We start from the raw sequence: 24082 nt of genomic DNA on the forward strand, positions 1-24082 counted from the left end.
CAAGCTTTCAACTTTTCCCATTAACTACAACATTAACAATGACCTTAAAAAGTACTTTACATGTATTTACCAAGGTTTTCTAAATAAAAATTTTTAAAAGGCAAAAATTAATAGCATTAATCCCATTTAACAGAATGGGATGCCTCTGCTCCATGCCATTCTTTTAAGAACCTGTATCCAGGAGTGAGTGTTTACACTTCAAGATTCTGAATTCTTCACCCTTTCAAAACAATCACTAGTTCAATGTCCCAAAATAAGTTTAAAACACTGACAAGCTTCTGCAAACGAACAACCTCCTTTCCTAAAGTAGCGGCTTTTCTACATGTTTCAACTAGATTTAAAATATTTCTTTTATATCTTCATGGATCTGGCTCTACATTTTTCTATCGTAAAAAACAGGAAATAAAAAAGTTTCAGAAGTCTCAGAGGCAATTACTTGAATCAAAACACAACATTCAAGCACCTTCCCAAACAATTAATAAATAATTTTTCCTTGTTAAAAAAAGCTCATTTAAGCCAACATCCACATCATTCCCTAACCTCAAAAGGCAGAAAAGCATAAAAGATTTTATTGAAAGTCGAAACCAGAAACTCATCTACCTTCACTCACTCCAATGACTGAAAAACTCTATCCAGCTGCTTTCTTCTCCACAAACAGAATAATCTCATAGGATGATACCGGAATACTTTTATCAAGTTTTTTTTATCAAGTTTTAAGCATCTTCAGTTTAACTTGTTAGAATTTTGCAATGTTGGCATTTTACGGTTTTATGTAACAGTGATGGGTTTCAAGGGGAGGAAGAGGGGCTTTAATTTTTTCTAAAAACATTTCCAGCTATTAACTGGCAAGATTTCCTGTATTTACAAAAAGTAATAGAATTAAACCCTACAGCACCCTGGTGACACAAGATGAGGCAAAACATTTAAAAACCTGCTCAAAAACACCAAAGGGGGCAGTTAACAGTGCAGGGGGCTGAGGGGCTCCTGCTCCTCCCCAGCAGGCTTGTTCAGGCCATCTGGTGAGCAGAGACACTCTGGGTACTATCTCTTACCTCAATGAATTATCTGGATGTGTCTCCATGTGGGACTCCAGCCCATACTTGCAAAAAAAGTCTTTGAAACACACTGGACAATGATAAACTTCATCGTCAGCCTTCTTATCTCCTTCACCAGAGTGGCCATCCTCGACAACCTTCAGAAAAAAGGGAAAAAAACCTCACTAGTCCAACTTGTAAGCAACAAACCGAACTTGCAATCTATTTGAAGTTCTCCTCTTAAAAAAAAGTTGCAGGCTTCATCAGTAACCTTGCTGCAAGCCAACACAAATGACTCATTCCTCAGGACAGTGGCTAAGCGACACAGCCTCTGCACATGTGTAAGAACATGCATGACAGAAAAGGAGGCTCAGTAGGGGATAAAGTGTGCAGCTGAGTCACAGATATATCAGTTCTAATGAGGAACTGTGATTTGAACAACTTATAAACCCATGTGTTTATATACCACTGAACTAGCATTCCTCCCCCTTCAGAAAGCCAGGGGAGCTGTCAGCCTAAATTATTTATGCCACTGAGATACTGCCAACTGCTAAGTCAAGTGGTTCAGGGAGAAGCAATGAACTTCTGCATGTTTTCTGTACTTCTCTTCTGATTACAGGGAGAAAAGCATGCACAGAGTGAGGGATAGTAGTATGCTAAATGGAACTGCTACTAGCTTGCCACTTAGTAAGTGGGAAGAGTTGAGTTAAGTTTAGCAGACAACATACATTTTGTGCAAATGACTGAGATGTGTTAAAATATTTCATAAACAAAACCCTAATGGAAACATCTAGCCTTCAAATAAGTATCTTCTGGTTGCTCATGCAACTCCAATAATGGAGGATTTATGCTACTGTGAAAGGGAAATGTACTGTAGATTTTTTTTTCCCTCCAGATCAAGACAAAAGCAGACTTCAGCTGCTGCTGCTTTTGAAGTAAACATTGTTTTTTTAAAAGTTTAAATCACCATCCTCCAAGAATACTACAAAATAAATGGGAGGGGAAAAAAAAGCTAAGGGAAAAGCTGCAGCAGCAAAGGAATAGTTCATCCTCTTATCATCCAACAATAATTATTTATAAATCATAAGCAAATCCAAAAATTTAAACAATAAAGAATTTTAAGAATTGAATTATTTCAATCTCTGATATTAGAAATTCATTTTCCATCTCAAGACAACCGTGCTGGCTACACAAGACAAGCATGGCTCATATACAGAGCAGTAACAAGTCTGTGCTGACTGCACAAACTCAACAGCTGACAATTTAGGAGGCAACCAGGAACATCTTTTGCTTCATGCCCCATAAAGAACCTTTTTTGCAGGTGTCCTCTCCTCTCTGTCCAGCTCAGCATCGTGACTGAACTTGCGTTTCGAAGAGAATCGCCTGCGCTTCAGTGGCGAGGGGGGAGTGGTGCTCGCTGTGCTGTTCGGATCCTTCTCATGAATCTTCATGTGCCTGAGCAGGAGAGGGAAGAAGACACTGTCAGGAGGCAAATCCAGGGAGGGAAGTCCATATAAATTTTAATGCCAACACCACTTCTAAGGTTTGCCTTTAAAGGATACCATCAGAGATCCCATAAACCGGCCTGAACCTCTGAAACACAGCTGGGGCACAATCCGGCACTGGCCCTTTGCAGTGCCTGGCCTGTGAGGGGCCGCAGCAGGGAGCCCACAAGCTTTCCCCTGTGTCCCAACCCACACCACGACACTTGCCTTGCTACCATCTATTTCACGAGCACCATGCCCATTCCCCATGAGCCACAAGGACCTGGTTCTGCCTAAAGCTGCTCTCAGTGCAAAAAAAGTACCCCATCTTCAACTGGCTCTCTGCCTAGTTTGAGACTGTACCTCAAATAGATCTGTACATGCCAACGTCAGAGCAACATTTCTTAAATGTATTTGTTTCCTTCTCATCCTTAACACAATGGTGCACCCCAATATCGAATTTCAAGCGCAGCTTTGAAGTCAGGATTATCTGGTCACACTGCATTAGGTATGGCTTGCAAAACTCAGTACTGCCAAGGCACATTCACAAACCTGCTTTCCCAGGAAAACAACTGTTTCTTGTCACAAAGACACAGGAAAAGGGAGTTGGACAACTACTCAGGAAGCAGTCTCATGAATATCTGTATACCTGACCCACCTGCCTCTTGGTTCTCTGTATTTGCAACCTGAGAAAGTCACAGTCACCTAGTTCCCTTCAGTTAGATGGAAGGTATTGCTGCTGTGCTTCTTCTTCTGGGAACTCAAAGCTCAAATTTAAATTTTCTTGTTTTTTTCTTTTTTTGTAAATGTAGGGCCTTCAACCTCATTGAACCTTCAAATTTATAGTGCTATTGAAAAAAAAAAAATCAAACGTATGCTCCTAGATACAATGGAATTTTTTAGCTTCTAATAGGTAGAAATTTGAGTGCAGGCAGGAGTTGCCATTTGTTCATACGACTGACTTCAAAGAAACACAATGGAGACAATGTTAATGGCACTTGGGCACATCTTTCAGAAGTCACATCCACAACAGCTCAGGACAGTGCCATTTAACATGACTGAACATGACTGAACATTTATCATGTTCTAATGTGAGTGAATGTTGTAACCCAGATGAGTCTTGCACGTCCTCGTAACTGCCTGGATGTTATGACATAAAATCTGTTTTAGTTTTGGATGCCAAGGGCAGGATGCTTTGAGATAACACACTGGACCAAACGGACCCACAGCAGACCCCACTGGAGCTGCCAGGAAGACTGTCTCATTACACAATGCTTTTTATTAATGTTTCTTTCACGATCTCAAGCTTTATAAAAAAAAAAAGGCGGCATCTAAATCACTGTCTCAAACCACAGACTGAGGTGTTGTGCAGGAACAGCCTCAAGCCAAAAGCACCACTAGAACCTGTGCAAGATTAAAATGGCTGTTCAGCTACTGCCTGCTTTCAGCATCCGTCAAGGCTGGGGCTGCTTGGAGGATCAGGTCCACACGAGGAAAAAACCTGCAGTTTCCCCAGATCCGCAGTAACTCTCACTTGTCGCACAAATGGTGGATGGACACTGGTGACACCTGTCAGTCACATCTATGTGCAGATGTGCCCAGCAGGTTGGACACAGAATCATGGAAATGTTGCTGAAATTGTCTGACCTCTTTCCCTGCTGATCACTGAGCTGGGAGGAAAAGGACTGCTGAAGCTCTGAGCGTTTGGCTCTCTCCAGGTTTGCCAGAACTCAGAGAAAAGCTGGGGTGCTGACACAGCATACAGAGTGCTGTGCACTCCCCTGCCTTGGCCTTCTGGTAGCTCTGGCACCACAGGCACCAAAGCAACTGATTTATCCACATGAATCCAGTGCTACTTGGTCTCACAAAACCTGCAGGAAGGTATCTATAGATACTCTACTGCCTCATTTTCTTTAATCTTGATTTTTTTTTTCCCTGTGGTACTGATCTAACTTCTGGTGCTAGTTAGAGCTTCTTTCATGGGTGATAAAACAACAGAATGAGCTGCAGTTGCCTGTATTACACAAGAATAAGGGAGAAGAAACCAGTTATTTGTTCAAGGGGTTTCTGTCCACAATGATAGAAAATTCAGAAAGCATGGGGGAACAAAAATCAAAATATTCAACTGCACAGGCAAAGCAAAACCTGGAAGATGGATTGTTGGTCTGTGTTTTTATTTCTTTTTGGTAAAGACTGCCTTCTGGTTTCACTGATCTCTTGAAAGTAAAGACAGAAGGTTTTGCTGTGCCTGTCTGTCTCTGCACCCCAGGCACCCACACTAGGCCTGACTGCCTAACTCTCTGGAAGCTCAGCCGATGTACAGCTAACTCTGCTTGGACGGTTACTTTTCAGATAGCTAGAGAGTAAAATCAGTCAAGCTAAATCCCATTCATCCAGAAAACAAACAAACAAACTGCTATGCATTGGGCATGGGATTTTTTCTTCCCATTTTCTTTTAAGTCTCTTTTCAACCATTAACAAGTATGCACAACTCCTGTTTAGCAGCTACCTATGCAGAACGGCTTCCTTAGGGCTAAGTTCTCTCCTCCTGCTGTTTGTCCACCTGTTGAACTCTGCTTGTTTTGATGGAGCTGGCTCCTGCTTGAGAGGAGTGTGATGCCACATCCACAGCATACCAACAGGATAAACCCTTGGGACCTCCAGGTTAGTGCCAGCCCAACCTAGCACCTCTGCCTGGCATGACCTAATGCATGCAAACACACTGGCTCCTGCAAGTCCCAAAAGCAGTTCAGCAGTTCGCGTTTGCAATGTGAAGTATGCCAATAAGGCAGGGCTTGCTAACCTGGCAGCACCATAGTGGTGGGGCTTTGCTATTTCTGGTGTCAGTCATTGGCTGCCCCAACTGCTTGCAGTTCTTCTTCCTGCAACGTTGTGTGCTTTTGCCATGCCCTAAAAGCCAGAGCAGAATCTGTACCACAGCAAGGAATGTGATGATTCCTTCATGTGTGAGTTTTTCATATTTGAAAGGAAGCAGCCTAAGCTATTGAGCTATAAACAGGAAGACACCCTGACTGCACCTTTGACTTTTGCTGTGTAGGTCAAACATCACAGTCACTGTGATAGCTCTATGCATGTGATCATTAAGGAAAAATAGGAATATTCCGAAACCAAAGCAGCAGGTTCCAGAGTTCTCAAGGAGAGTCTCAACCTGCCCACATTACAGCCAGCAGGTTGTTCCTTTGGCAGGTTAAGCAAGTTTCACTGCATCAAGTTAAGGGTGGAGAGGAAAAAGATTACTAGAGCTACAGCCCAAGATAAGCAGGAAGATAGGGCCAAGAAGTACAAAGGATAGACACAATCTTCATCTCTCTCTTTTACTTTGCAACATGGATGTCATTCTGCCTCGAGACAACATTTATCACCCAACACGGGTTGAACTTCAGCAAATGCCAAGTCACATCCACAACCTTTCTTTTAAACACTCCCTTCACTGAGGCTTCTTCTACTTAAAAAGTTCCTAACCATAATTAAGACGGGGGGGGGGGGGGGGGGGGGGGAGTAGTTGTGCTGCCTTACTCCTTTAGAAGAGTTTGCCTTGATTAGATCTTGTATCTAACACTGAAAATGTTCAACCTCACTGTTTAGCCTGCCAAGATACAAGAAGAACAGGAACAAAGCTGTGTTTAGAAGTTATTTTCCCATTGTGACTATAACAACATATTTTGGCCTGACAACACTGGCATACTTAGAACGCAAAAGACAGGCTCGTAAGTCAGGCTGGCTTTCAGCATCTTACAGTGATAAAGAAAAATGATACGACATTCATCAGTTCCAAAAAATAAACAACAATTTAAGTGACAATGTAGTTCAAAAAAAAGAAGGGCAAAATAAGGGCATGCACAGAAATGCTCATATTCAACTGCAGATGCAAGTTACAGTAACGTGCCAGCAGCTCCAAAGCGACCACTACTGCTACTCAGAAGACAGCCAAAATCACAGCAGATGAAACTTGGCTTTTTTTTCCTAAATTAAATCAATGAATAGCAGCTCTGAGCCATTCCACAGAGCAACCCAAGTATAGCAGACGACCTCAGGAAGGTACAGAGCAGCCCTGAAATCTGCACCTCATATAGTAGTTATTAGTCTCCCCAGCATGCATGCAAGTACACATACACTTGGGACAGTACTGAGGGTGCAACACTAAAATCCAACCACGATACACAGGATGACAGGGAAGAGATAAAAGCTTGAGCCTAGTATTACGGAGGAATCCTGCGCACTAAGTGCTTAGCTAGCCTTGATTAACCTCTCAGAGAAAGTGGTGGAACTCTACTTACAATTAGACCAGAGAAAGAACCAGAAAAATTTGCAAAAAATAAACCCAAAATGAAAAGAGGAAACAAAGTCTTTTCCAAACATGGTCTGATCCACCTCTGAACTAAACTCTTAATATTTAAGAACTGCTATGCAAAAAAAAGGAAATACCATGTTATACACTACGTTTTTTTGCAGCACAGCTGTATGAGGAAAAGCCCTCCTCATAATCTCTTCCCTCCCCCTCACACAAAGAATTTCACAGGTGAGCCAAGAGGATCCAACTGTGCTAAGACTGTGTGCCAGTCAGCCCTCCCAACAACATCACATTTTTTCAAGTGCTTGACTGCCTTTCATTCCATCCTCCCCCTGAGAATCACCTTCCGCTTCCCCTCACAACTTTCCTCTCCCCTCTCAGGGTCACATGAACAGGATGACTAAGATGATACTGCACAACAATTCCCCTGCCTTCTTTCCTTTTTTTTTTTTCTTTTTTTAAGACAAATGGGTAGAAAAAGTTTCCAGCCCCACACTGTAATGCAGAGCATGATTTCAGAAGGGTCACTATTCCACCAGAACAGCAGCAAGTGAATATTTTGCTACTTTACATTGAAGAAGAGACTTCTGTAGTAAGAGGCAAAAATGCAGAACTCAAGTGCCTTTTTCCTTTTTCTCTTGTGGATGGTGTTGGAACAGTGTCTGTGGGAGGTGACTCATGGGGAGGGCGGGGGAGCATGTGTCCTGCTGAAGTGACATGCAGCTCCTGCTGGTCTTTACCACATCTCTAAAAAGGGCTGATGTATTTTCTTAATGCCAAAGGGATTTGCATGTTGATCATATAAGCTTTCTGGAGGTCTCAAAACAGGGCAGCCTACAGCTTCAATGCCAAAACCAGAATGTGGGCAGGTTTTGACTGGCTGGTTCAAGGCTAGAATGAGCAGGCAAAGCATCCTGAAGGAGGCAACTGCTCCTTGCTCCGGGTCCCACTGAATTATGAACAAAACCAGGAGCTTCTGCTTTGCATGCAGATAACCTGATCAGCACCACTCTGGCTCTTGGATAGAAATCATCCCTCAGCATGCATGGGAATCCCTCATCTCTTAATTCTGGAGAGAAAAAAGTACACTGTAGCTGCAACCTTGAGTTTCCATGGCTCCTGATGTTCTTCAGGTCCCAAAGAAAAAAAGGCCTGTCTGGCTTGGAGGCCCAGGCAAAAGGAAGGTATGGAACAATAGGGTGCATTTGCAGCCCCTGAGCAGGGTTCAGGGTTAAGCCTCTCCCTTATAACTATGGCAGCACAAGCACTGCTGGCTTTCAGTCAAGAGAGGTTTGTGCCAGGTAGGTCTGATTAGAAGAAGCAGCATGTCCAGAGGGGGAGCAGCAAGCAATTTCACTGAGGCCTGGTTGGGAAAGTCCCAGCATCTAAATCAAGATTAATTCTTGAGCCCAGAATCCAGTGTATGTATAAACACCCTCCTCCTCTCTCACGTCTGTGAAAACGCAGTGGGGAGGCCAATGAATCCAGACATTATCAGTCCACAGAGATCATCTGACAGTATCAAGTTCAGGTTCTGGCTTCATATCCCACTTATTATTATAAGTTTCTCCACTTTACCACTAGATGTACTCTATACTCTACTATATCACACATGATTATTCCTCATCTCCCTCGTGATTTCTAGGCAGTTTGGTATCAAATACAAGTGGAAAATCCTCATACATCTGATGCTTATCTGAAGACAAGGAAGCCACACATCCAACCATTCAAATCAAAGACAAAGAATAAAAATCAGTGCTTTCCATCCTTCACCTTATTTACAAACACTTTGTTTTTCCCCTTATAACAAAGAGAATTACTCAATTTCCCAAGCTAGTCTGGGAAGGACTGAGCTGGTCAGTACAATTTAGCTGATTCAATTGCTTTATGTCTTTCATTGTTTTGTGTCTCAAGATCTTTCACTTGCATTGCTCCTCCCAAATAACAGTAAACAAACTCCAAAGAATCATAGAACCCTTTTTCAATAATTAAAAAACCCCAAAAGTATGTCCTTCAGATCATGACCAAACATCTCTGTTTAGAAAAAACCAGTCAGCTTTGTTAAAGCTTCAACTTAGTGTCATTGTATCAGAACAAACAGGAGTGCAGGATGCATCCGAGATAGGCTGAAATTTGGACCATGACGTTCTTCAGGCTGCATGAAATGAAAAATGTCTCATAAAGAAAGAGAAGACAGCCTTTAAAATTACACTGGTAACATCTCTTTTCAGGTATTTCTATGTCACATTATCTCTGTCACTGTTTTTGTTTGATTCTTCTTAAAAAATGGTACTTTAGCCCAAGGTATCTGGAAATGTAGGAAAACACAGGGAACTTCTCTTCAAAGCTCCTGCCATTTGATATGTACAGGAAGTAAATCCTAAACAAAGAGAAAGTGAAGCAGCAGTATTTTTAGGAACAATCATTTAATACCCTGCTGCTAACTCCCTCCTTAAAAGTCTTGTGAATATGACTGAAACTTAAGTCAAAAGTGCAGTAACATTATGCCCTTGGGTTAAAGAGTTTAGTCAGTTGTTTGTTTGTTAAAACATGTAGAGAATCTGTATTGACAATGTATTTACAGTGTTAATTACCTACATTGCCCACTTAAGAGAGCAATCCACTCAGCCCTTGCCAGTTGTAATCACAGGAACCAAAAAGATGCAGGTAAGTTTTGCAAATCAGGCATGATCTGTAGTAGGACAAGTTTCTGTTTGTCTTCTCCTTTTGGTTTAATATTTGTATCCTCAAAAAACCCCAAAAATGGCTCAAAGAGCCCTCAGACAAACACACACACTTCACAGCAAGTCAAGAGAAAATCAAATGCCAAAATCCCAGTCATATGGGAGATTCCCTCCTACAACTGCGGAGCAATCTCAAACTCCAAGTACACCCATATATTCCAGTGGTAACCAGTGTTGAACCCTAGCATGGGACAAACCAAATGAAGCTGAGCCACAGAAATCTCTATGGTAGGAAATTCATTGCAGCTCATGCAAGGAAAGGGTCGGGTGGAGCAAACAGGTCCCAGGAAGGATCAGACTGGGATGCCCTGAATCGTTTCAGCTGCATGTCTGCAAGCAGGCCCAGCAGGAGAGATCCCCCTGCTAGTGCTCCCCATGGCAGCCAGGCACTGCCATCCTGCTGGCATGGGGGCACACCTCGTTATCCTCATGGCGTCTCCCGCGCTTGTTCGCACTGTCCACCAAGGCTAACGTGGCCCTGGGGAGCCTCCCCACACAGCAGCATGCGGCAGCACACGGGCGTAGCCGCCCCCCGGCACCCCCCAGTGCCCAAGGTGCCACACACGCCCCCAGCATCCTCCCCAGCTCAGAGCGGCTGCGGCACTGCCTGGCTCCCGGCGCAGTGAAGCTCTCCTGGCAGACGGCATCATTAGGATGACAGAAGTGCCATTATTCAGATCCACCAAGACTCGCTGGGTGTGCTAAGGCTGAAGAAGCTACCAGTGACTAAATTCGAATGACAGATTTCAAATCTCTTTTCAGTGCTACCAGGGCAGTCTGTAAAGTTAGCCGGTGCCATGCAGCTGCCAATACATGATACCTAAGGACATATGATACACACATATGCACACAGAGCATTCTGTATTTTTATCCTAGAGAAAAATTTTGCTTTGCTGTGAATAAAGGCAAGTTGTAAGCATGAGTGAGAGGAGAGATAATGATCTACAAATCCAACGAGGGGGGGTACCACTTCTGAATAATTGTGCTGTATTCACAGTTAAGTAACTACTTGCTGCACAGACTCAGCAAGTTCAAACAGGCTGAAATTGATACAACTGCATTCCCAGCTTGGCTCAAAGTTACTCCTATTCCCTAACAGCAACGTTGTCAGAACACCTCAAAGGAAAAAAAGGGAGACAAATATTCGCCTGATGATGCTGTGAAAGGGAAGTGATTCAAACCATGCCTCCAAAGCAAAGCTTCCCAAACGACAGCAGAAGAAAGCAGTTTGCATCAACCCTGGTGTAAGGGAGGGCAAGAGAGGAGGAAATGCAGTGTGAGCTTCCCAGTACCACTTCACCAAGCTGCACACACAGTTTGCAGTATGTTCAGAGCAGACCTACATGAACAATGCCAAATACTACAAGGAGACTTCCAAGCTGTAAGAAACTTTTACATGGGACAAGATCCTCCTTTATTAAACAAGATCCTTTTGAGGCAACTGTACTTCCTTAAGCTTGGAGAAAATGTATTAAAACAACAATAAAATTAAGCAGTAGTATTTTTTTAAGTGTACCAAAAATCTAGCCTGGGACATTCTGAACTGTTTCCTTCAATCTTTTGGGAGATTTGTGGTTTTCAGGCATGTCCTTTAGTTACCACACTATATAATGTTATTCAGTTACTTCACTGCTGATTTTTCAGGAAACTTTATGTTTAAAGAAAATAAGTGTCATTAGATGGTAAGGACAATTAAAGCCATTTTTAAATTTTAGTAATGGGAAAAAGGAGAGAGAAGGAAAGAGAAAATTAGAGAAAGTATATCACAACAGGGAAAAGGTTTATCCTAAACAGCAAACACAGTCAAAGAACTTCTAAGTATGTCCTGCCCCCCCTCCAGAACCACACCCTTTTCTTAACCAAGCAAACATAAGCCCCACCTACTTCCCAGAACCAGGCAAAGCCCTCTTTGCTGTTGGTTACCTCTCACACTCCACTGTTGAGCAATCCTGATGGCACAGCACAGAACAACTTGCTGCGTCACACAGCTCAAGAAGGAAAAAACAGACGGCCACAGCACTGCTGGGGACCCTGTGCAGATGGAGCCAAGTATCTCCCCCAACACAAACACACACACAAAAACACACACAGATGCATGCAAGGAAGCTGCACGAGATAAGGGAAGCACATCTTCCTTAAAAGCAGGGTCTCCACACTACCCCGGTATCAGCAGCCACCAAGTATCTCAAGGGGTAAGGAAGTAAAAGGTTATCACTGTGCACACACAAACTGCAAACTTTTCCCAGCGCTGAGGACGGCATCCTAGCAAAAGAGGTTTCACGTGCTCAGCCCATTTCCTCTCCTGTTCCTGAACATGTGGTCCTCCTTCCTCACACCATTCCCTTGCTGAGCAGAGAAGCAATAGGAAAAGGTTTCACATCTTGTTACATGTCCGTTTAGTTGAGCTGGAAACAGAAGTCCCCGCATGACCTGTGCTACTTTACAGGAGTTTGGGAACTTCAGCCCTCAAGTGGAATTCATTCAGTCCATGAACAATTGTCGCCTTACTCTCTCTACCCTCTAACCTGGAACTGTCAAAAAAGCTACCACTGAAGTGTCTTGGCTTCAGTGGTATAACAAATGGCATAACAGATGAGCCACACAGAACTCGTACCTCTTCTCTGTTTCAGGATATCTTTCCACATGAGTCAGCACTGGAAAGCTGACTCTAAGGATTTATGAAAAAATCACTGAGAGTGTTTAGCAAACTTCAGCTAAGAGACCAGCCTGAAGAACTCAGCGTATCTATAGATACCCTAAAGAAACAGAAAGCAGTATTTGCATATTGTATACTATTTAACAGTTGTATAACGGCACTACTACTTTAAAGACTGTGTCTTTGCCTAAGCTGTGTACATCACACGTATGAGCATCATGGTTCAACAACACCAGTGAAAGGACCTGGCTAAGTCCAAATGACAAGATTCCCCTCAATTTCTTTTAGATTTTTTTTAAACAGCTACAGAAGCATCCCCAAATGCTACTACTACTGTTAAGGAATCTCCTATTTTTAAAAGAATGGAGGAAAGAAAGAGGAAAAAACCTGCTGACCCTGAGAGGGGGTATGTTCTGCAGTTGCTGGTTCCAGCATGCTAAACGAGAACAGGTTGAGCAGGTTAGATACTGAGGGGAAAAAAGGCAAAGCTGGAAGACATACATTAAAGGTGGAATGACAGCAACCACAAATGCAGTTTGTGATAGACTTTTTCCTCATTCTCGTGGGTACTTGGCCCAGGAATCTTTTCAGAGGCTCAAAGGAACAGAGGGAATACACGTTCATAGGAGAAGTGGTGTAAGTACGTCTGATGTGCATGCACAACAGGCTGAACAAAGGCTACTTTAACATACAAACTCTCTCAGCAAACTTTCTCACCACCAGCATTTTCTACACAGAATCACCCAACCGAAGTACAAGCTATAAGACAAACCACCAACCAAAAAGCGAACAAAACAACATGTTATCTGTTAACCTTGAGAGCTGACATGTCCACAAGAATCACATGTCAGGTTTACAGCAGAGGACTAAAAGCACCTCAACTCCTCGCAAAGATCTCCTGGATTTTCTAGTGCTAGCTAAGTTACGGCATGTTTTTATTTTGTAGCTCTTTAAGGTGAGAAGGGGAGGAAACATCCCTGAGAATACTAGACCTTCAGAGGTGATATTCCTGAAAGGGTACTTAAGTGGAAAGATCAAGGTCTTGCACTGCTATGTGCTCTGTGACTAGAGTCTAATCTGTCAAGTGGCTTGTGCTTATTTGAACTGTGACATGGGTAACAAAGCAGCACTAAGCTATGCTCAATATGCTCTGTTATACGGGAGATTTATGTTACTGCCTGTGAGGACGATGGTATTACCCTGCCACATCACACCACCTTCTCCTCGACACAAATCACACCAGAAACCTAAACTCATTAAGAGTGCTCCCCTTTGTTGCCTGCAGAAAACCAAAACGTAAGAATCCACAACCTTACAATGCACAAGATTACACTTTGCTATTGCTTAAAGGCAACACACACACAAAATCTAGGACTGAAAAAGCACACTGAAGTCTTTCTTATGTTTAGGTACTGAGGAGCGCTGGAGATGCAAGTATAATGTTCCTCATTGTGTACGCTTAGGTTCTCAAGAACAATGGAGCTAATTAAGGTCCGCATATAAATCTTAACTCTGCACTTCCTTGCTTTGCTTGATTCTAATCAGATCTCAGCATTCATGTTTTTGTGTTAACTTCCTTTGCTGTTCTTTAATGATAACTGAAGGGGGATACTGTCCAAGCCTACAAGCAGCATGTAACCCATCTGAAATCCTGGCATCTCCTTTCAGCTCGGAGGGCTCACAGAGGTTCTGTGGCACAAGAGGTCATCCAGAGTCTTTTACTGCTGAAGATACTGGGGGAGGGTTTTTTCTGAGCACCCTACTTGTGAGTCATGTGAATTAAATAAAAGTTTATATGTAGTCGTTCCAGAAGTAATTCTACTCAGCAACAGTGAGACAGACAAAAGTTTCTTCCTGGGACAATTAAAAATACTGTAGTCTTCTAATTCGAATCAAAGATACAGAGAAACAGACTCTTCTCTTACTGCCATATTGTTGTTGAAAAGGCTTTCTTTCTTTCTCTCTTTCTTTCTAATTTAACCTTCTTCAAAACATAGGGATCTCAGCAGAATACCAAACACATATTCTGGATATTATCTGCTGACAGGATAGAGACCACAAAGCTTCCCTCCACCTGTTTCCCCATCCTTATTTACAAAATGTACTAGCAAAAAATGTAACAAACATTTTTTAACTGCAAAGAAAACCGAAACAGCTATCATATCTCATCTGCATCCCACAACTACAGTCATTAATTACTAGAAGCAGAAATTAGTCCTTTGTGTTCATTATCCCTGCTGAAGAATTAAGGCATTTGCATTTACTGAAGCTTATCTTTCACTAGCATGCTGACAGTGGTTTAATCATCCCTCCACATATAAGGAATGGATTTAAAAGCCTGTAGAATAGCCTGGTTCTTAATATTTAAGAGCACTGCTTACCAACTACTACACTGAAATAAAAGCTCCTTAGGAGATGACCAGAGACATTTCTATTGTGCAAGACAATGAGAAGACAGCTTTTTCACATGTGTGAAGTGTCAATCATTTTCTGTGTGGCGATCTCCTCGGCTATTTGTTTTTAGCTTCAAGATCTTGTAAGTTCAGTTTTTCAAAGCTGCACCAAACTTCCACCAAATGGAACATTATTGCAAACCACCAGAAAACAAACCATGTTGTAATAGGACAGTTCCTCTCCTCTTCTGAGGAAAAAAAAAAAAGGTCGTCACGCATATGGCTATGCTCTGCCTCTAAAACTCCCATCTTAAGCAAATGCCAGCCTGCATGTGCTGGACTACTACAGAGATCCTATTTGTACTAAGAGACTGGGCATTGTAACTGTGCTGCACCCCACAAAGCACACACAACGTACTGGAAGCAGGCCAACGCCATAAATAACATGGGAGCGATTCACAGGTGGAATGCAGGGAGAGGATGGATTCAGCCAGATCTTGAGGACACACTGCCTATTGGATATTTGCAGAGTCACAGGTGGCCTGTGTGCATGCCTGCCCATGACACACAGACTCCTGTTAAAGAGAGCAGGGAAACCACTGCCGTGTACACATCTCAACCCCTACGTCTTTATCAGGATCCCACACTCATTTTCTGAGCAGCGCGTTACAATCTTCCAGACGTGTATGCTCTTCATGTGCCAGCAAAGATGGCTGGTTAAAATGTCAAAATTCATGGATTACCCTCCAGCATATGCATTTTCTGTCTTTCTCAAGAAACTCACTCAGCAACACACAGGTGCACACAAAGTGTTGTTGCAGAAAGACTTGAACATCAGAATAGTACCCTACCTTGATTAAAAAGACAGCTGCTTATCTCTCCACAGCGTATTAAAATCAAAAGTTCGGGAAAACTATCTAGTACTGAAAGTAAGATTAAGAATGAAAGTGCCTTCTTAATTAAAAGAAGAAATACCTTCTTTAGATAGGACCCTTTGTAAGAATGCTTCAAAGCATAGCTTCTGCAATCCAGATCTTCCAATCTGAGTTTCAAAGACTTCTGCATGTGGTTGTTGCATGTGGTGTTTTGCATGTGCCAAGAAAAAAAAAATTCCCTAAACTTTGAGACCTGCTCCTGAGATGGTACATAAACAGACCACAAGTACCTAAGCAGGATGTAAATAAAAAGCCATTCTGAATAATTTTGTTACGTATAGGGCAAGGAATGGAAGAAGAGAAAGAAGGTAGACACTTGCTACATTTTGGTTTCATATGAAACTCTTCAGTTAGTTCGCATTACTGGACTTACATGGACAGTCTGGAGAAAACCAGCCATGGACAATGCACCTTCATTTACCAAACTGGGGAAGCTGTGGCTGAAATACATGCATTATCCCTTCACTCTTTTCAGACTTGCCCCAGAACCTTTAATAGCTTCCCACTGGAAACTGGCAGGAAGGTCATCTCTCGCCTCCCTTTTGGCATTTATATCCCATTAGCATCTTCTAGTTGCATGGAGAGCGTGTCTTTGGCAGGGAGGAAAATGTGACTTTAAAGTGATAGGCACGGACTATCCTTAGTCACAGAAATGGAAAAGGAACTGCTGGCAAAGTATTCCACCCCCAAAGGAAACACTTTTGGAGCAAGTGGAGGCATCGCCCTTCCCACTGAAGCCTGATGCATGTTCTACTCGAATGCAACGCAGTAAGTCAAGTAAAACTTTTTTTCTCTACCTCAAGGTCCCTTGCTAATGCTCACAAACCACAACTACAATCCACAGCAGCAGCCTAACTCCTCTGTCTGCATTTTGGGGAGAGGCAGTGGTAGAGATGGAGTAAGAGACTTGAAACCTCCTATTTGGTGTCAGAGTCTAAACCCAAAAGGGCTCCTCAGAGTTGGGATTATTCAAAGATAAACTCCCTAGGGAGTTACTATGACAGTACAGATGGAAAGCCTTTGGAAAGTCTTTAGCAGTTGCAATCTTTTGACTGGAGACAGTACACTGGAAATCCCCAGCTCTTACAGAGCTACAGAAACCCTTTATACACCCCTTTTCCCTCTATATAGTTTATGCTCCTGATGGAGATATGAATATTTAATTCACTCTGACTGAGAGAAAGCCACAGGGTCTGTCTCTCTAGTAAAGGGGGAGGATAAGGCATATCCTAAACTGCAGATTTTCTTATGTACTGATCATTAAAGTGCCAGTTACAAGAATGCTGAACTCAAAACTACTGTGATGTAACTCCTTCCTCCAAATTCTTAAAAAGCCCCAAGAAAATAATGCCCCCAAATTCCTAATCAGCTCCTGATGCTAGGAGGTTTGCTATTTTCAAGAAGACTTGCTCTTTCAAGTACTGGTCAAAAAGAAATCTCTAAAAAGCTCAGCATCATCTCCAGGTCTTCTTCTCCAGAGCAATTCCTGACGCTGATACCAGGCACTGACGGATCTTCCAGCTGCATCACATTGCACCAACCCTCCACAAACGGTAGGAGCAGCACTGATACAGCAGCAGGCAGTCTGACAGCACATCAGGAAGAATGAGAAAACCAGCTTTTTGCTCTGGACATTGAGCACTCTCCAGAGACCTTTGCTCTCTCCAAGCGTGACTGTGAGCCACAGAAGGCTCAGGTCACTCCTGAACAGCCTGGCAGCCTGTAAGAGAGTTTTCTAAGATACCCCAGGCTCAAGGTTGAAAATCCTGGCCAAGAGTCAGGCTGGTCAGAAAAGGAAGCAGGTTTTAACCTCTTTTTCTTACTAGTGTTTCACAAGAGAACCTTCCCCCTCCACCCCAGTCTGCTGTGACCATTCAACTTGACTTGTTGACGAGGAGCCAAGGAGCACAACAAAAAGAAATTTGACTTCATGTGAGAGGTCATGACTCATTTACAAATGAAGTGTTGCATGTATTGTGGGAGTCAGGAAGGCCAGCATCGATTTCACAAGTGAAGAGTACATGCAACACCCCAGCACAACAGCTACACTAACTCAAAGGAGAGATGTGCAGGAAACAGTGTTCTCACTCCACAGAAAGTTTGGCTATTGCATAGAAGTTTTACTGTAATGCAGAAGAGCAGCAAGTAAGAGCTCTGGGGTTTTTTTCTCCCTTGGTAAAGTGAGGGTGGGAAAAAAATACTTTTGATGGAGATGGTGGGCACTTCAGAGTGTAAGAACATTGGTAATCATTTTCTAACCCAAAAAAGCAACCAAAATTTGTCTCCTTCCCTCTTCTACTCAGATGAATGTCTAATGATGTGGATGCTTTGAGGTCAAAAAATGGATCAGAAACTTCATTCTGTGATGGAACAGTACTCCCATGGCACAGTATTTCCCTGGACAAAATAATTCCATTGAACTTTTTCCCCTAAAAGGTCTTTTAAAAGTCTGGATTTAAAAATAGTATAGACAGCTAAATGAGAGCCAGAACATGGCAAAGGGGGAGAAAGAGAAGAGGGGATGTACATGGCATAACCCTACACATTTTTCCCCCATTCGGATACCAGCAGACCAACTTCTCTCTCGCTGCTCTCCTGTGAACTAAGCATATGTGGTGGAAGTGCAGTAATACCTGGGAGGCTCCTGCAGGACCTTTACAAGTTACACTGATTCTTTACCAGCACATCACAAGTTTCTGCTAAACCTGCAACTCCTCCCTCTGACCCCATGCTGTGCAATGGTCCAGGGATACCACCATGCTGGCTACCAGGCCCACATGAGAAATTTTTTTTTTTTTTCTGGTTTGGACATACATCTGTCACTACTTGGATACCATAGCACAAAAATAGAGAACAATAAAAGAACTGCACACAAAAGTAGAGAAAGATGGATTTGTGCTGTCATCTAGCTGGTACAGAAGAACAGACATGGCACCACCACAGACATGGCCTGAGGAGTTACACATGAGGCAGGACCTGGCAAACAGGTCCTTGCTCTGGAATCCTGAGGCAGGGAACAGTTTTGAATGAGATGTGAGAGGTATTCAGCCACAGCACTGACAGTCCATTGGACATGATGCTACAGCTAAGTTTGAGATGCCTGAAAAAGAAATTTACTTCACACCATCATGGACTAGAAATACCTGTTTCAGAAGGAGGTACTGGTGGGCAAAAATCTTCCTTGTGAGTATGCCACAGCACCAGATAAAAAATTTGATTTCACTTTGCATTTATCCTCATTTGCCTACTTGCACATTCATGCTTTCCTACAGCAACAAGATCCAGTATTACAGTCGGTTACAGCAACAAGAAAAGCTTATTCACTGAAAAAGACCAGAAGGCACAGTCTGCCAACCACAACTCTCCTTTAGCAGAACCAGCAAATTTCTTTGTGCTCAGGATTTTGCTTGTCATGGGTCTGGGGTCACTTGCTGCACAGATACCAAGCTCAGGAACAGCTTTTTGCTGCTGCAGGGCAGCCCTACACAAGATGGAGCTTAACAGAACAGACAGGCACCTATAAGATGGAAAAAACTTTTTATATCAAGATTTTCCTTGCATGAACTTAGGTCCTTCTTAGTGCAGTCAGTAAATACAGCACTCCATCCTGGTAACTTCAGGCATCATCTTTTTAAGAGAAAAAATTAAAACCAAACTACCTTCTCCTCAGAAGGTTCTGATCTGTACTTTTTTTGGGCAAGTCACTGAGCCTGGCAATTCCTGGCTATAAATTTGCTACAAAAGCATGCTAAGAATTGCTATACGGGGAAACCTGCATAAGCAAAGGTGACTACATCAGTCTCTCATAGGCCTGGAGTCAAGTTTCAGGGGAAGCCTCCCTTTCTTGCTTCTAGGAGAGCATAGGAGATGCCCCGTGAGCAAAAACCCAAATAAACCACATAAGCAGTCCTTCAGCAAGCTGCCCAAACACAAGTGACAGACCATCCTAGAGTTCCACCACTGGAAGTCACCCTTGGATACTGACAGTGGCATCAGTTGCAACTCAGCAGTGGCCCTGCCTTCCACACGTCACACAGAATAATGACCCAACCTGGACAACGTGGCTCACAACACCTTTGGTCAGATGAGTCAGATGTGTGACTTATTCAGAGCCCAAGGCCAGTATCTCTTTGTGGTTTTCCCTTCTCATTTTTTATCTATCTTGCCAATTCTCCCCAGTTCCAATCAATTTTAAGTTTAATAAATATGGAATTACAAAACTGCATTCCCTCTCTTTTCACCTAAGTGTTTAACATGAACAAAATTATAAAGAAAAGGTAATTCTGCAAGCAGGTATTGCTCCCATTGTGCAGGACTATGTTATCTCTCCTACTGTCATCAAAATCACCCTTTCATTCCACCTACAGCACACTGCTTAGAAAATTACTGGTAGTAATCAGGGCAACAAGACCTCTTCCCTTCCACACAGAACCAGCCTGTAACCATCACTCCAGCCTTTCTGCTTGTGAGCAGTATTCTTTCCCACCACTTGTCTTGCAGTTTCTTCGTAGGTTGTAAACTGTTTGATATGGGGGCTACGGCTATGTGGGAATCCACAAAGTCTTAATCAACTCTGAGATGTTCTACCCATGCAAATAAATGAATACTGAATCAAGGGATGTGAGAGGGGAAGGAAAATCCATGTGCTTTAACATTTTGTTTCCTCAGCTGACAACTGTACATATTGCTACATCCCTACAAAGGAAACTACGTGAAACACAATTTGGAAACTTGGGACTACAGAGAATTTGCCAGATCTATAGTGCAGTAAGTTGTCTACAGTAAAAACAAATATTGATGTATGTATTTAAAAACGAGATAAATATACCAAAGGGCATCTTTGTGATGGCACTTGGATACCTAAGTACCTAACACCAACAAAACCAGAGATGTTCTAATACAACCACTTGAATCCATGATTCTGAAACTGCGAAATTAGAAGCTCCTATATAGCTTGGCTATATATTTTTGTCCCCTAAGAAAAATCCATTTTTCATACTACTCCTATTACTAAAAAAAAAAAGCTATGACAACTCTTGGTAATACTTAAAAACAGCTAGACCTTTCTGAATTCTGATTTCTTCCCACTACTTAAGCATTCTAGTAGCTGTAGTGTGTGGGTGTTATGCCATATTTGTAGGTCACAGATACTCCACATTTCCTGCCCAAGTGTCTTTAGTCAGCTTGCTAGTCCCTCCAAGGAAAAAAACCAGCTCCCCATGCTGTAAGTCTTTCCAAACTCCTGGGACATGATCAGCACTCACCTGTGCATGTTTCCATTGGTGGTGAAGGACTGTCCACATACTGAACATTTATAAGGCCTTTCACCTGAGTGCACCAGCATGTGGCGATCAAGGGAGCTCGCTGAGCTCAGAGACTTTCCACAGATGCTGCAGGAATGGTCTGTCCCTCCAGTGTCAGTGTTATGCTGGAGAAAGCAATGATTTTTTTTTTCATTGAATGCCCTTTCTGAAGTGCCAGTAAAATATCAGCAAGAACTATAAACATCTTAAATTAAGCAGCTCTAAAGAGCCACTTGGCACAGTACCTTATATGAAGGTGTGCCCTGTATGTACCTCTCCTCCCAGACTTCCCCCCTCAACTCCAGTCCCCCTCCTCCCCCCCTCATCTTTAACCCCTTAATGCACCAGCACAAGTAGCTGTTTCATACAGCCTGCAATGCAGCATTTCTCCTGGGTCTGCAGCAAATGAAGATACAGAGGGACTCAGCAACGACCCATCAGACATTTGGTACCTTGGGATACTTTAAGCTGTGCACTGGTTTGGGGTTGTGGGAGCAGTAAGGAAAGAGGATGGACTTACAAACTTCACAGCAGAAGACAGACACTCAAAAACAAATACTCTTTAAAGATAGATATTAATTTTAAACTCACTGCATAGTAAGGAAACAAAACTAAAGTGCTTCCTGAGTGCACATGCAGACTTCTATAGGCATAAGAATGCATTACAAGGTCAAATTATGGCCATTAGCTACTGAGCTATATGTACCACTCTTTCTTACTTGCATTCAAAGACTTGAAGATTTCTTCACATGCAAAAAAAAACCCCAAAAAACCCCAGGAGAGTAAGAAAAAAACAATTAAGTAACAGTTACAGTACAGGAGGAAAAAAGCTGAAGTAATAAGTATCTAGTGAAGCCAGTCATCAACCACACCTTAGCATCCAAAGCAGAACCTTCTGCTAGAGAAAAGGGCAAACCTCCTTATTAAGTATGCATATATTTCAGGAGGAGCAAGAACAGGCCTGTAGCTGACAAAAACGTGCATTATCCATTAAAAAAAAAAAAATTAATTCTGCCTTCCAAAACTGCTATATCCTGTAAAAGACTGAGAGGCTCTTCTACACCGAGTTGATTTAAAAATTGTATCTTCCTGCTTCTTAATTTGCATGGCCAGTAAAAAGATCTGTACTCAAACAGGATAATAAAACAGGACTTATGCCTCATGATGGAAGTGGTTTTCCGGATCCTTAGGATACCTTAAGCTATGCAGAACAGGACATACATCCTTGTTTGAGCCACTGGGTGGGGGGTGGAATGCTGGGCAAGGAAGGGAGGAAAATTACCCACCTTGGGGTTAGGTTTGTGGGGTGTGCTTTTTCAAGAAAATGCAAGGGAAGGCTAAAATAAAAGCAAAACAACTGAATAAAGTTGTAATGGAAGCATTTCATTGGTTTGCACATGGAATTGTTTTTCACCACTGCAAAATGCACCCTGGCAAAGCAGACACTCTTAATATAAGTAAGAAATCAAGAGCTGGTACTCTGCATACCTGACGAATGTGCATAGTTAGCTGGTGCTGTGTAGTGCAAATCTTTTCACACAGAGGACAGGTATAGGAAGACTTCTCTTCTTTTGTTTCCTGTGGACAAAAGATAACAAAACAATCAGGAGTATCAATGTAAAAGGACTAGAAAGCTGTTAGTGATGAGGGTGGAAAAACAGAATCCCTCCCAAGTACAAAAGGCCACTGCTAACAGAATAACTTTCATTTATACGTTTATCATCTGATAGATCCCTCAAGAAAGTTTCAGAAACTTCTGAATTTATAAACAGGGGCCATTTTGACTACCAGAGTACAGCAGCTGTTTTAACAGCACACAGATACTCAGCAGTAGCAGGAAGTGAGGGCAATTGCAAGGAGCTCAAACTGCCAGGAGGAGTTCAGCTGAGCAGAAAGTAATTCCTGGAACATCATCAGAATATATGGAAAAACATCATTATTCTTCCCAAAGATTTTTAATAGCACAAGTTGTTGGAACTCCTGATTTTCCACCCCATCTTGATGGCAAAGCACTATCTTGGTGCCCTTTTGTAGAGGCTGTATGTTCTGCTCCATGGCTGACTCAGACGGAAGAGTGGCATTTACTGAATCATCAGCACCATTTCCTTTAGCATCCTGTGTTTCTGCTGGAAGCATCCCATCCAGGCACACCAGCCAGGCCCCACCCTTCTGAAGCTCGAAAGATCTGATGAGATCATAGCAAGAAAGAGGTGACAATGCAGGAGGACGTGACTCCAAAAGAACACATTATGAACCCGTCATCCTCCGCCCAGGTGAGAAGCAGGAGTAACCATGCTCAAACCACCGAGTACAAACAATGAAGCCAACCAGAGAGCTCAACCTGATTTAAGTATGCCCTTGAGACACTGAGCAAAGCCACCTCTCTTCTAGCCCAGGCTGAAATGGCACTCTTGCAGGAACCAAAGCTGTTTGCCTGAATTTGTCCACAAGGATTGCTACTGGATGATGCAAAGGGCATTTTCACAACCTCATCAGGAAGCCCAGGCATGGCTTCTGTACCAATGCCTGTATATTAAAAGGAAGGTGATTTGGCACTGAAAATTAAACCTCAGTTTTCCATGAGAATGATATACAGTTCTAGTGACAAGACAGTACAAAAACCATCTCTGCATGATCAATGGGAAAGCATAATATTTATGCCAAAATGACTTTTTTTATTGAAGTTCTTTGCTGGGTATCTTAAGTATCATCAGTAAAAGCTTGAAAACAAACAAAAAGCAGAACCCATTGTCAGCAGCTCTTTAGCTATAAGCTGATGGGTGTATCTATGCATTTCCTGTCTCCACACAACTCTCTCCCCCGGTGACATCCCAAAAATCATCAACTCAAAAGCAACTATTTCCAGGTTGTCAGACACAAGCATTCACAAAGAACATTGAGAATGACTAACGCAAGTCTCTGTGACAAATTCTCTGGCAAGTTAGGACGGCAAGATGCTGACACAGTGTTAGAGAAAGTTCTTTTTTATGTCTCACTAAAGCAATATCCCCTCCTGCATGATTTGGGGAACCATTCTAGAGAGTCCCTATATTACGTTTTGTTTTCAAAACCAGGGCCATAATAATTTTGTATTGACTTCTGTGACCTGTGGACATGGACGAAGAGCTGTTTTCCCATTCTGCCTGAAGTAAATACGTCTTGAGACTTTGTTTCTCAAATGAAAGTATTAGGTTCTCCCACTTCTTCCCACTCTTTTGCTT

At 42.6% G+C, this 24082-nt stretch overlaps 1 protein-coding gene across 8 annotated transcripts in view; it reads right to left on the minus strand.

The window, feature by feature from the left end:
* Nucleotides 1-24082, minus strand: part of RREB1 (ras responsive element binding protein 1) — a 122188-nt gene that overhangs the window by 36818 nt on the left and 61288 nt on the right. For 4 of the 8 annotated variants that reach the window (XM_082294421.1, XM_082294422.1, XM_082294423.1 and 1 more), the window contains 4 exons: nt 22350-22439; nt 20823-20986; nt 2345-2489; nt 1053-1192 (listed from right to left, as the gene is read on the minus strand). In XM_082294421.1, coding sequence (XP_082150547.1) covers nt 1053-1192; nt 2345-2489; nt 20823-20986; nt 22350-22439 — 539 coding nt within the window. Of the gene's footprint in view, nt 1-1052; nt 1193-2344; nt 2490-11497; nt 11779-11800; nt 12089-20822; nt 20987-22349; nt 22440-24082 lie in introns of those variants that run through there. The other 4 variants (XM_082294425.1, XM_082294424.1, XM_082294427.1 and 1 more) reach the window with 4 other exon arrangements.

The sequence above is a fragment of the Coloeus monedula genome (genome assembly GCF_965178545.1).
Source record: "Coloeus monedula genome assembly, chromosome: 1".
Taxonomy (NCBI): Eukaryota; Metazoa; Chordata; class Aves; order Passeriformes; family Corvidae; genus Coloeus; species Coloeus monedula.